Source organism: Lissotriton helveticus, chromosome 7 (genome assembly GCF_964261635.1).
Source record: "Lissotriton helveticus chromosome 7, aLisHel1.1, whole genome shotgun sequence".
NCBI classification, from domain to species: Eukaryota; Metazoa; Chordata; class Amphibia; order Caudata; family Salamandridae; genus Lissotriton; species Lissotriton helveticus.
The window spans coordinates 1,582,955,778-1,582,968,962 of NC_136068.1; the positions used below are offsets into that span (position 1 = coordinate 1,582,955,778).

The window sequence follows — 13,185 nt, forward strand, 5'->3', positions numbered from 1 at the left end:
CGCATCAGAAATGGTGGACCAGCATATACCGTGTACACCTGAACCTGGTCTTCTGAGGCTCATGATACAGACTAAAAACAATAAACTAGTCTGTAGATATCTAGATCCGGCACTAGTACTATTTAAGAGACGTATATAGCAATGACTTGCATCCCTGAACTTGGGATTGTGGTCAAAAGACTTACTGAAGTGGGCAAGGGCAGCAGGTGGTCACTAACAATGATTAGGCTGAAGGAAGACCTCATGCTCATAGGGCTAATGTAGGATGTATATGTTGGGAAATCAGAAACAAAGAATGATGGCAGACTTCCTGAAACGTATGACTGAATCATGCCATTGCTACTGCACAGAATTCTGCAGATACACTGTGCGAGGAGGAATGCACTGATGTGTTGGGTGGTGAGGGAAAGTGGGGGAGTACTGGTGCTCTGTACATGCTAGAAACACATGGCGCATAAAACTGTATGTTTGTATTGTTGCTATGTTGTTAAAATGTAATTAAAACAATTCAACAGCAAAAAGAAAAAAAAAGTAGCATGTATGGCATTCTCCAATTACCATGTGCCCACGCTTCGTAGTACATGCATGCAAGCCTGATGCTTTAGTATGTAAATGTTTGGGTTTGTTTTATCGCAGATTCAAGTAGTCAGGGACATGAAGACCAGGTGATATGCATAGATTAGGCAGCTTATGTTTGCGTCTTTTAGTAGAAATCTAAAGGTTAATGCTCCTGACATGGCGACAGCTTGCTTCTTTGTGTACATGTGAACAAGAGTTGGGCTAAGACAGCATCACTGTTTCACTCCTTTTCCCTGTTTAAAGCTGTATGACACTGCGCTATTTTTGCATTGTTTGGGTATCTAAAATGACTTTTATCACATCATTCCTCTCCTGATTACTTAATTCTCTCAGCCCCCTCCCCCGGTCTCTTTGTGTTTGAAGTGTATCTCCATCAGGATATATGTCAGAAATCATATACAGAAATATCGCCATACTGAATGACTGTTTCTTTAATATTTTTAGAACTATTCTCCCATTGGTCATAGATTTTCTTACTAACGCCAATGTGGTGATAGTTTTGTAAACGGAATTTGGGACACGATATTGATATCAAACAATACTGTCTGCGCTGTATTCTGGTATACAGAGCCTGTCATCTCTGCAGGTCTTACTGTCTCTCTAAAGGAGGACACACCACCCTGCTCATTGTTTATTCACTTCATTTCCGCCGATAGTGGTCCTGAACTTACCACACTCGCGATGGACGCAACATGGATTCTTTTGTTCTAAACTGGTTTGCAGGTGGAAACCTGGTTGACAATCCGGAGTTGCAGGGCAGGTGTCACACTCTGGTGATGATAAGAGAACATGAGAAAAAAATTCAACACCCATGAGACATGCAGTCTAAACACCACTGTGGGACTCCTTACGAGATTCTCACTAGGACTACAATAAGAAAGAGACTGTGACTGATTCTCTGCCAGTCAGAGAGGGCAGTCGTGCTAATACACACACACACATATATATATATATATATATGTGTGTGTCAGTTAATCTGTGGTTCCTGTATGTGGACCAGCAGGCACCGGTCTCCGCAGTTTCCAACTAGCTCCCACTAGTTCATAGAGCTCTGTTGTTAGTCTCTGGAGCCCCCCCTCACTCACAAGCTTCTGGTTCACCCTCCTGTCTGGGAATTATATTTACAATTTTAATTTGTACCACCGTAAATCCCTAAAAATATCAGGAACTATCATCCGAATTGGAATGTTCCTTAACTTGACGAACCTTAAAAGGCTGACGGCCCAACCAGCTTTGAAGGCCATAGACCATGTCAGTGGTGAGCATTGAAGTCATTGAGCCATCCTGGTTGAATATCATTTTGTAGATCATGTTAATTGTGGCACTCTAGGTCCCTCCAACCAACCCCAGGATCCCCACAACTGCTGCCCTTATCCTCTAACAGGACATGAGAGCAGAAAGGGCCATATGTATCATCATCCAGATTTGCAATTCTGAAATAGCCATTTTTTAGAAATCGCTATTTCAGAATCACAAATTGGAATGTATGTAGAAAATCGCAATTTTTTGGCTAATCCTTAGTATTCCTTAATTGCGATTAGCATATTGCAAATCGCAATTAAGGAATAATTTCCCATTCATTTCTATGGGCCAGGAGGCCCATAGGAATGAATGAATGAATGAATGAATGAATTTCGATTTCTAGAGCGCATATAGCTGCCCTGAGGCGTCCAAGCGCTAAGAATACCAACTGAGAGTTAAAAACAGGAAAAGAAAGTGTCAAGCTCCGCTATCTACATGGTAAACAGGAGCGTTTTCAGCTGTTTACGGAAGGAGAGGATATCGGGGTTAGATCTTAGATGCTGGGGAAGGGTATTCCACAGCTTGGCTATGTTATGAGAAAAAGAGCGGCCTCCAGATCTTGATTTTTTTATTTGCGGCACAATGGCTAGATTTGCAGAGGTAGAGCGCAGCTGTCTGGTGGGAAGATAGGGTGTGATAAGAGGGAGATTAATTGCCGGACCTAAGGACCAGAAGGTCTGGTGTGCAATGCAAAGTGATGTGAAGTTATTCTCAATTTGCGATTCGCAATTTGAGAATCGCAAATTGAGAATAATTTCAAGGGTGCAAGGGTGTCCAAAGGACCCCCTGTTGCACCCCTGAAATAAGCATGGGTGCACATGTGGCACACATACATTCCATAGGGGCATGTATGTGCGTCACATTGCACTTTAAAAAATGCAAAAATATGCATTTTTCAAGGAATTTGCATTTTCTTTTGGCTTCATACATTACATGTAAGGAATCGCAAAATTTGCGATTCCTTAAATGGAATTGCAAAATAAGGAATCGCAAATTTTGCGATTCCTTGTTTTGCACCAGATTTTCTTTGATACAGTCCATTTAGCAAATTCGTATTCGCAAACGCCGAAATTCTGCGAAATTCGGCGTTTGCGAATGCGAATTTGCTTGATACATATGGCCCCTAGAATCCTCTTATATCATAGAATAAGCCCAAAAGACTTAAACCTACAAGAAGTACTGATTGCTTTCTGAATTCGCAAAGAATGCATTTTATAAACACAAATCGGAAAAATGCATTATGCACGCAAAAATGTACAGGGAATAGAGGGACATGCCAAATGGACAGGACTTTTAACAATAGACAATAAAAAACATTAAACAGTGAGAAAAAGAAGGAAAACAACACATAAGAGAAGAGTAAAAAGTTAGGGCACGTGTGGGGGATTGGAACTCTCTTTCTACAAGAAAATGCCACTAAACTTTTCCCATCATAGATTTATATATTAATGCTTGCAGGTTTTGAATTTCAGTTATTTTATTTTCTATCAATTACACTAGATCGCTTTACACCAGCGACCAAACACCAACCATTTTGACAGTGCTTCACTTTGACATATAGCTCGCAACAAGTCACTTAAATCAATTAAAATTATGTTAAACTTACCACATGTGTACGATGCGCAACACTCGTTTTCAGGCTCATGATGTGGTTTGGCCACGAGCCCAAATCCACATACTTGTGGTGTAGGACACGTTTCGCATTCTGACAGTGGTAGAACATGGAAGGAGAAAGAAAACAGTGTCACTTCACATGCAACCCCACCTCTCGCCACCTGCCCTGAATCTAGGGACAGACCCTAGACGCCGTGGACTCCACTGAGCAAGCTGAAGTTTATTCACAATTGAGTAGTATTCTCCAGCTGGGACGCCAGAATGTTTCCAGACATGGTGAGGTGTGTGTTGTGCCTGAAAATTCGATTTAGATGGATTTCTCAGGCAAGCTCTTAATTGAACATGTTGAAAACCATGAAGTATAACCCATACACTGAGAATAGCTGCCTTCTGTTCTTCAAGAGCTGAATACACAACAAGTAAGCTTTGTTCAGTTACTTTTTTGTCATCTCTTTGGGCCAGAGGTATGTCGGAATGTCATCAAAAGAAATATCCTCCAACATAAATATTGTTTCCCATATATTGTTTACAAAAACATTGTTCCATTGAGTGTAGATTTTCTATTAAACCTAGTGCAGTACTGGGTGCAATGGGCTGCGACACTGTGCTTGGGATGTTCTATGGTGCCACGTTCTCCAGAAAAGTCCCGGGGCTAACCCAGGTAGTCGTTCTTAGCTGGCGCTAGCCCTTAGACATGAGGGTTGGGACAACAAACACAGGATGCAGATGCCCTTGTTGAGAGGGACCTGGTTATGTAAAATAGAGGGCTTTGCTCGATGGGGCCTGTTGGGGATTTCACTGTTGGGGGATGTGTTGTTGGGCGGGCATATACACTCCTTTCCAGAGCTGTAATCGGACTATGCTTTGTCATCCAGAGAGTTTCACAAATAACCTTCAACTGCGCCATGCACTGAGAGTGCATTTGTTCCTGGAGACAGAGCTCCTGGAGCACAGTCCTTTAGAAGCTGGGCTCCTGACCGGCACGTTGGGTAAAGGATGGATCTCCCAAATCTATCGCTCTCTGATCATTACATCCCCTGACAAATCTGCACCATTACAAACCCAATAGGAGGGATGGATCGGATCCCTAAAAAAGAGAACTGGTGTGGTACTAGGATGGCCCCTCACACCTTAACTATTTCCTCCAAGTTGAGATTAGTACAAGCATATTACCTCCACTGTGCCTACCTCACCCTCTCACCTACACCAGGCATGCCTCCGCTAGACTCCCTCCTGTTTTCAGTGTCCCTACTCACCTGCAGACTTAAACCATATGGTGTGGGCATGCCCCTACATCTCCAGCTTCTGTGGTGAAGTGGCCCAGACAGTCTCAGATGTCCTGAGGTGGGAGGTAGAATTGTCCTATCAACTAGTTTGACTGGGGATTTAAGACAGTGTGGGGGGGCCAAGAGCCGAGCAAGTGCTGATTGGGGTAGCCACCGTGGTCGTAAAAAGAGACATAGCCCTCGCTGGAACTCTACCCCACTGGCCTCATTGGCTTAATGGTGTGGACTGGTGTGCGCAGCAGGAAAAGCCAGTGTACGAAGCATGAGGCTGTCTTAAGAAACACACCAAGATCTGAAGCAAATGGCGGGAACATTTTGAAATGGCTGTCCCGCAGTAACGATATTCACACGTCCCTGTGGGAAGGCTCTGTCATAGGTATGTACTGGTTGAATGTGGTGCTTGTGCCTTGTTTTTGTAAAAACCCAATACATATGGTTATAAACAAAACCTACTTGGGTGATATTTTTTTAAACTACATTTAGGACACAATATTCATGTCGGACAACATTTAGACTGTGATATTCTGGTCCCCTCCCTTTAGGCCATACGTTTTTCTGTTTATCAAGTTGACCTTTTTTGTGTCCCCACTTCCTTAGCCAGTAATATGTCCTCTTTCTTTGTGGATGTTTTGAAGCTCATGTTTATTGTTCATCGATCAGTAAGTAATTGACCAGTGTGAGCATCTTCTTCACTGCACATTACACTTAAATGTCTTACCCAATATCTATAACATTGTTTGCTATTTGACGGTTTGAATCTACTCTTCAATCAAGCCATTTCTCAAGCAGAAGGCCCTCGGTACCATGGTGTAACTGCCAGCTGGGGTAAAATTTGATGACTACATATTTTCGGCGATAGATTGCCTGCATGCACCATTACCACATACAGGTAGTCTCATTGAGTCACCATACAGTAAACTCCAGTTGAGTTTTCAAAATGGCAGACAAACATGCAGATAATCTCAGCTGAAATTCATTAAATCCACTTTGACCTCCTACCCATTCATTGTGAATATCCTGAAGACCTAATCAGTCTTAATTTTCGGTGGTTCGAAAAGAACAACTGTTCACAAGCTTTCACCCTGTGGACCGCCAAGAGTGTTTGCGTAATACTACGCATGCATCATAGCTCTTGGCTCTCGTCATCATTACTGGTTCTTGGATTGGCAATGGGTTGGGCCTCAATGTTACTCTGGAAGTCAGTCTCTGGAGCCAAGCAGGACTTCCCACACTGAGTGAGTGCTAGGTAACTGGCAGACCACTGCATTCTTCGGCTCATACACTCTTGCTGAAGAGTGGATGCAGCCATTTCCGTTTTCTAGCTCAGTGTTAAATATATCTGGCTCTTTGACACCCTTGTTCTTCTTCCCCAGTGCCTCAAAATCTTTTCCTTAAAAACTGTTACTGAGCTCCAATTTGTTGTAACTCATCAACTCACCGCAGATGTATTTGTCACAGCAAGGATCCGTCCGAGGTTCTGTTTTGCGTGGAATAGCACCCACTTTACAGTCTGGCAGTCTGCAAGTTGCACCTTTACACTTCTGTGATAGAAAACGTAAAATATCAACATAGGAAGTCCTCAGTGATGTGTACTGACTTTTTTCAGAAGGGTGTGTACTAAATGTTAACGAGGGGGCTCGATTAGAAGCAATTATAATATGCATCTCAATAGTATACTTTTATAGATGTAGTAGATTAATATTAGGCCTTAGAAATGGCTGTGAATCTGCTCGCTCTCTCTTTCTCCCTCTCTCTCCAGTTCCCTTCAACAATCCTCTGCACAACACTAAGAGAGGATACCTCTGTTGCAGACAGACACCAGTATATCCCCTCACCCACTTACATCTAGCATGGGGTGAACGCTCTTTATCACTTATAAGTGGGGTTTCTTAGTCACTTACAGTAGTGGTGGATGGTGCAAGTTGCCTATCACCTGCATTATGAATGGTGCATGTGATCGTTGTATCTCTTACACAAGGACAGGACAGGACAGGAATCTATTTAGCTCTTACATTAGAGTGGTGTGTGTGTGAGATCTCTTTATCACTTACATCTGGAGTGGTGGGTGATGTCACCGGAGTAAATGGTGGCAATGGAGTTGGCTCGTTGATACCTGTTCAAGAAAGACAGCAATACAGTTCACACTTTTCTATGCAATTCCCTTAGACAGCTCTTATTGTTCTTAAGATGCTTAAAACGAGAACTTGAACATTCCCTACCACTTGCACATTTCACACTTTCAGATGTATCGATACATATACAAATGTTGGCAGCCCTAGACTAGCCTATGGATACAAATTAAACTGAAGACACACACATACAGGCACACACTCCAAGACTGACGGATATCCTGCCACTGACTCATTTATACAGAACTTGAGACTCAAATACTCGCAGTTATAGAAAGTGGCACACAGTCACACAAAGATAACTCACTACATCTAGAGATAAAGTGCTGAATAAGCATTGTGTGATAGAGACCAACAGCCACTGAGCAACTTTGCAATTTCCAATAAATCTGTAAACATAAGATACAGAACTTTAAACTCATTAAACCGCAAAATCTATCCATGTCCATTGCTGTGGATGACTGTGGATGATGTAATGTGGCACATCTGAGCTACTTGGTATGCAGATCCGAATTTAGCAGAAGCTTAATGTTTACAATATCTCTGACGTGCATAGGAAATTTAGGGCCTGACATAGAGTTTGGTAGGTGTGTCACTCCGTCTGCCATACTACTAGGGCATTATATCCAATAGAACATGTAATATGGTGGACGAGATATCCGTCCCGTTTGTGTTGGAGTAACCCGTCCGCCAAACTCTAAATAAGGCCCTCATTCCCAGCAGCTCAGAGTAAATCTTCCAGTAGTTCAATTAGTTCCTGGCTATTAACACCAACATTCGTCTACTTGCGAGGAACTGACTTTTTTCCTAGCTGATCTCTCTGTTACCTGGGCTCTGTGTTGTAGTTTTCATTCTCACTATGTAACAGTTTTGGTTGTTCCATTGTTCAATTTATCATATCTCTGGTCCTGACAAAAATGGCGTAACTTGGACAACAGGTTACTGTCTTTGCGCTGCTAGTTATTTCTACCTAGATCTTGGTGATCACAGAACAAAATGCAACTGAGGCACCCTTATTTCAGCACAAAGCTTTCTGTTCAGAGACCATTTACTACTTGAATCTGCTACATTCTGCTACATCTGGTAAGTTAATTGATTTCTCCTAGAGTTCAATGGTTTGCAAAATGAATGCTTAGGATAGGCAAATGTGTCCATGTAAGAGACAGTCATGTAGTCACATGGGTAAAGGGCCTTTCTTTCAAGGAATGGGCACCTGAGTACAGGGCCTTTCAGCCCAAGAATGGCCACATGGGTGGAGGACATATCTGTCCAGGAACTTTCTGTGTGCAAACCTGTGCAATTCAGCACAGTGTCAAAAGCTGAATACTGCAAAGGATTCTCATGTTTCCTGATTGACTGCATGAGGAAAGAGCAACTCCTCCCAGTAGGCAGGATGCCACGCTGCGTTTTCTATGCATGTGAAAGGTGTCCATTTTAGGAGGGAAAAGCTACAAGGGGCGGAAAGGAACTTGGCAATATTGAAAGTTCTTGATTGAAGATGATGGATGATACAATCACTTCATTCCAGCTTCTGTGCCCTGAACGGCAGCTCACTATGCCGGCGCTCTGTGCCAGCCATGAAATGCTCCTCTGAGTGACTGAGACTGTGGAAGTGCTGGCAAAGAGCACTAGAAGAGGCGCCCTTGTCGGCCGTGAGCAGAGACCTGCTGCCTTCCACATGTAACTGTAAAGTTTTTTAATAATCTTTTCACGTTTAAATGTGTTGTTTACATGGGTTATCTAAAACACGAATACACTTGTCACCTTCAGCTTTTCAACATTCACGTTTTTCCGCTCAAATATTGAAAGAGGTAGCCGTGCTAGATGGGCTCACATCTCAAGCACTAGTGTTTAGTGCGTTCAGAAGGCGTCGGCATTGTCAAACAAATAGGGCAGTGATGTTCACCTCGACTACACTAACACCCTTTATTTAGGAGTTGCAGAGACTGGTGAATCGCCTGCAGGCGGTCGGAAATGCAGCGGCTGGGTTTTTCTTGCGTCTACCTAGGTGTCCTTTGATCTCGTCCGCCCTTAAAGCCCTCCACTGGCTGCCTGTCAGGAAACTGACCCTCTTTAAAGCCCTGGTGGTAAAGCTTTCTCTGTTTAGGCTGCTAAAGCATGGAAAAAACTCCTACACAAATTGCTTGTGATCCCCTCTGAGACTATATTCTGCAGAAAGCATAAAACTTGGCTTTTCTCTGTGGGGCAGTAAAGCTAGTGTTTTTGGGCGTGTACCATGGGGCTCCTCCCGTCACTCCTTAAGTAGCTGCGTGCTCTATAAATCTCCCATTCATTCATAGTACTGTGAGGAGCACGTTGGAATCTCTGCCATTTTGGCATAAGTAACAAGGTTTGGAAAACAACTCTAGGCAAAGATTTCACCAGGCTCAGTATGTCCCACAAACTGCCTTCAACCACCATCTACCTTCATTCAAACAAGGTACTGCCCAGCTGCTATAATTACAACACTGCGGTTATTGCCTCCGCATTTACCTATCCGGCGGTACCCATGGAAAACATCCGTTCTAAGGCAGTTAGTGCTGATTTTTCTGCATTTTCTGCTGTTCATTGTCTGTAGCGTTGCTTCTGGTGGTATTCAGGGAAGGATTACCAGATAGTACACTAATAAACTTATTTCAGTAAAAACTCAGAAGAAACTCTAAAGATTAGGGGTCGCCGTCCTTTGTTATATTGATTAAAAATGTGCAAGAACTTTGGATCAGAAGTGTAAATTTAACCCTTTGCAGCCCTCTGCCCTTCTCATAGCCTAATGTATTGCTATACGTACTACAGTTAGTAAGTACCAACTCACCCCCCTGAATCGGCGGACCCTGAAGGTGGATCATGAAATACTCACAGTTTTTATACTGAACACATCGGTGGGTCTTCTCGTCAAACACCAAGCCTTCTGCGCAGTGCGGGAAGCAGCCCTCCACACTAAGGGGGAAAGAAAGTAAAATTGTGAACTTTGATGGAGGGGTCGGTGTGATGGGGTAAGGGAGAACAGTATTGGCAGTGGAGGATGGCTCCAAACCTGGGCTAGCTGAGCTGTACTGGTTGCATATGAGGGACATCAATAGTAATGAGTACTGGAGCAACTCTTTGTAAGTCTGCTTGGAGTCTAGACTACTACTGATTCGAGGTAAGATGCCTCAACAATGCTGTGTTTAGGGCACAATACCGGAACTGCCGTAGTTATAGCTGAACAGAACAGATGTGCGTCGACAGAACTCTATGTGGTCAAAGTGCCCAAACAGGGGAGTGTGCGGGATGCCGGGAGGATGTACATTACCAGAGTTGTCTGGGTCTTTGTCAAGGATGTGTATCTCTGGTTAGTCTCACTCCATTAGATGAAGTTAGAGAAGAGAAGAGTGTGTCTTTGGATCCTATTTATCGTTAACTCTGCACTCTTCTGGATGTGAAAGTCATTGATACGTTTCTCCTTTTCTATCTATTGCAATCCCCATTCTACTTTCTGGTTTTTAAAGTTAGGCTTTCAAGATAAAAAAACACCACAAGTACACATAGCATTGGAAACGACCCCTAAAACAAAGATCAATTTTACATATTAAAAAATGGATATCAACTCATAATACCACAAATAGTGTTTAACCCTTCTGGTTCTTTCCCTAAAGTTCCCATTCTGAAAGTCCGTTTTCCAATATTAGTACCTAGCCAGGTCTTGTGTCATCACTCCCCATGCCCCTTCCTCCCTCCTAACATTAGAAGGTGTTTGTGGAACCTTCCTTGACTGCACCATAGGAGTCCAGAGTTCCTCACAGGTGAAAACCAAAAGGTTTACACGAAGGGGACAAAGAGGGTGGGTGTTCTGGAAGTAAAAATAAAGGGGGTGGTTGGACTAGAAGGGGGAATAAAGAGGGTGTGTTGACTAAAAGGAGTAATAGATAGGGTGGGCGGGGCATGAGCAGACTACGATGCACAGCATCGGATGACACATATCTAAGGGGGACAATAAGAATTTCGAACTCTTCATTGCCCATTTCTTTGTGCATTAAACAGCTCCCTGACAATATCTTAAAACAGTAAATACTAATGTTTTCTACCAGTGAGCCACCATATAAGTCACATAGCAGCATAGCTCTAGTCGACTTCTCATTAAGTGCCATTGGGGGTAATGGACCAGGCACATTTCTGCAGGGGAAGAGGTGTTTCCCTGAAGCACAACATTCTACTTCTAATATGATTATAAATAGATTTATGTGAGCGTATTTTCTGTTTTAAATTAATAGTAATCTCACCTATTGGACAGTACCCGAGTGCGGCACGTTTCATGCCAAAGGACGCCTGAAACACACCGAATCATGCCTTTTCTGCCCTCTTTCCTGAAGCATCACTCTACTATCACTTCTTTTTTTCCTGCTGCCTATAATCTTCTTCTTCCTGTAGGCCCTCTCTTCTGGCATCTCTCTACTCCATATTACTTCCTCTTTCCATTCCATTCAGTTGTTCATAACCTCTACATCATCATGATAAGGAAGGAGAAGAGAAATGATGCCTGATATGGGAGAGTATTTCCTAATAGGACCAGATTATGACTATGCAGTGAAAGTGTACAGGATCTCAGGTGTACAGTGGGCAATGATAGTAGGCAAGAGATACGTTTTACACTTGAATGAAAACCATTATGGTTACGGTGTGCATTTCACTTACTTGAGACTTAGTGAGCACTTGGTACCGTAGGGATCTTGGCATGTTTTAATGCATGGGGGCTCACAGGACTTGTACCTCCAGAGACACATAGAGAAGAATGGCAATCCAAAACTTTCCACTAGAAGAGAAAAACATTGTAAGTTACTCATTTTCATGTGCATTCAAGGAAAACGCACAGGGACCTCTGGTGATGCGCAGACATGGTTCAAGCACACATGCTACCAATCAATATACATAATTTAAGTAGACTTGAGGCTCACACCAGCTCTGAGCCTGTTTGAGGATGACAGACTTTGATTATTAGAAGTTTTACAGAGGACCAAATAGTTTTACAAAGAAAAGTAACAAGGATGATGTAAGTCACTGAAGATGTGCAAGAGGAAAAAGTTCTGGACCAAGAAAGAGCAAAATGATGGTGATCTAGGACAGAAGTCAATAAGGTTTGTACTGGCAAGAGGGAGCCCTTCCATAAGGTGGCGGAGCTTGTGAAGCAGACTTGGAGAGCAGAACATTGATTATGGAAGTCTGTAGTGAAAAGGGCAGCAAAAGTTGCATATAGGGGAAAGGATGACTGGGAAGAGAAAACACTGAGGAGGATTGGTTTTGGAAGAGTGTGAGGTATCAGTATGATACATGTAATGCATGCAAGGAAATCTGGGGAGGGTAAAATATTCGGATGATCAGAATTTTTTTTAGGGAGATCAGAATATATGGCAATGGGAGGTTTTTAGGGGAATGAGAACACTGAGGTGTTGGTAGGGTATTGAGAAGAGTAGAATGGTACGCTTAGGCACGGTCATTAGGAAGAGTAGTACACTGAGGTGATGGTAGAATATTGAGGAAAGCAGAATATTAGGCTTTGGTGAGGTCGTTAGAAAGAGCAGAACATTGCTGTGATGATAGGGTATTGAAGAGAGTAGAATGTTAGGCTTCGCCGTGGTCATTATGAAGAGCAGAACATTGAGGTGACGGTGAATTATTGAGGAGAGTAGAAGGTTAGGCTTTGGTGAGGACATTATGAAGAGCAGATCATTGAGGTGACGGTAGAATATTTAGGAGAGTAGGATGTTAAGCTTAGGAGAGGACATTAGGAAGAGCAGGGAATTGAGGTGAAGGTAGATTATTGAGGAGAGTAGGATGTTAGGCTTCGGCGAGGTTGTTAGAAAGAGCAGAACATTGACCTGATGGTAGTGTATTGAGGAGAGTCGATGTTAGGCTTCGGCGTGGTCATTAGGAAGAGAAAAACATTGATGTGATGGTAGGGTATTGAGGGGAGTAGAATGTTAGGCTTCGGCGAGGCCATTATGAAGAGCAGAACACTGAGGTGAATGTAGAGTATTGAGGAGAGTAGAATGTTAGGCTTAGGAGAGGTCTTTAGGAAAAGCAGAACAAGGGGGCGATGGAAGGGTAATGAGGAGAGTTGAAAATTGGAAAGATGGAATGTTATTAAGGAAATAAATCATCTGCCTCTTGGGTTAGCCAGTATTAGAAACAGCAGAACAATAGAGTCATATGCAGTTATTTGGGGAATGGAAACTTGTGGCTGTAGGGAGCATGGTGGAGATTAGAGCTTCTGGTGACAGGAGGTTTAAAAACAATATAAT

At 42.9% G+C, this 13,185-nt stretch overlaps 1 protein-coding gene across 1 annotated transcript in view; it reads right to left on the reverse strand.

Moving 5' to 3' along the window:
• The window catches only part of LOC144769584 (uncharacterized), a 334,720-nt gene that overhangs the window by 244,000 nt on the left and 77,535 nt on the right, over nucleotides 1–13,185 (reverse strand). Inside the window, exons 28-33 of the mRNA XM_078653744.1 lie at nucleotides 11,582–11,699; nucleotides 9,768–9,847; nucleotides 6,833–6,894; nucleotides 6,220–6,322; nucleotides 3,488–3,586; nucleotides 1,251–1,349 (exon numbers count right to left, since the gene is read on the reverse strand). Coding sequence (XP_078509870.1) covers nucleotides 1,251–1,349; nucleotides 3,488–3,586; nucleotides 6,220–6,322; nucleotides 6,833–6,894; nucleotides 9,768–9,847; nucleotides 11,582–11,699 — 561 coding nt within the window. The remainder of the gene's footprint in view (nucleotides 1–1,250; nucleotides 1,350–3,487; nucleotides 3,587–6,219; nucleotides 6,323–6,832; nucleotides 6,895–9,767; nucleotides 9,848–11,581; nucleotides 11,700–13,185) is intronic.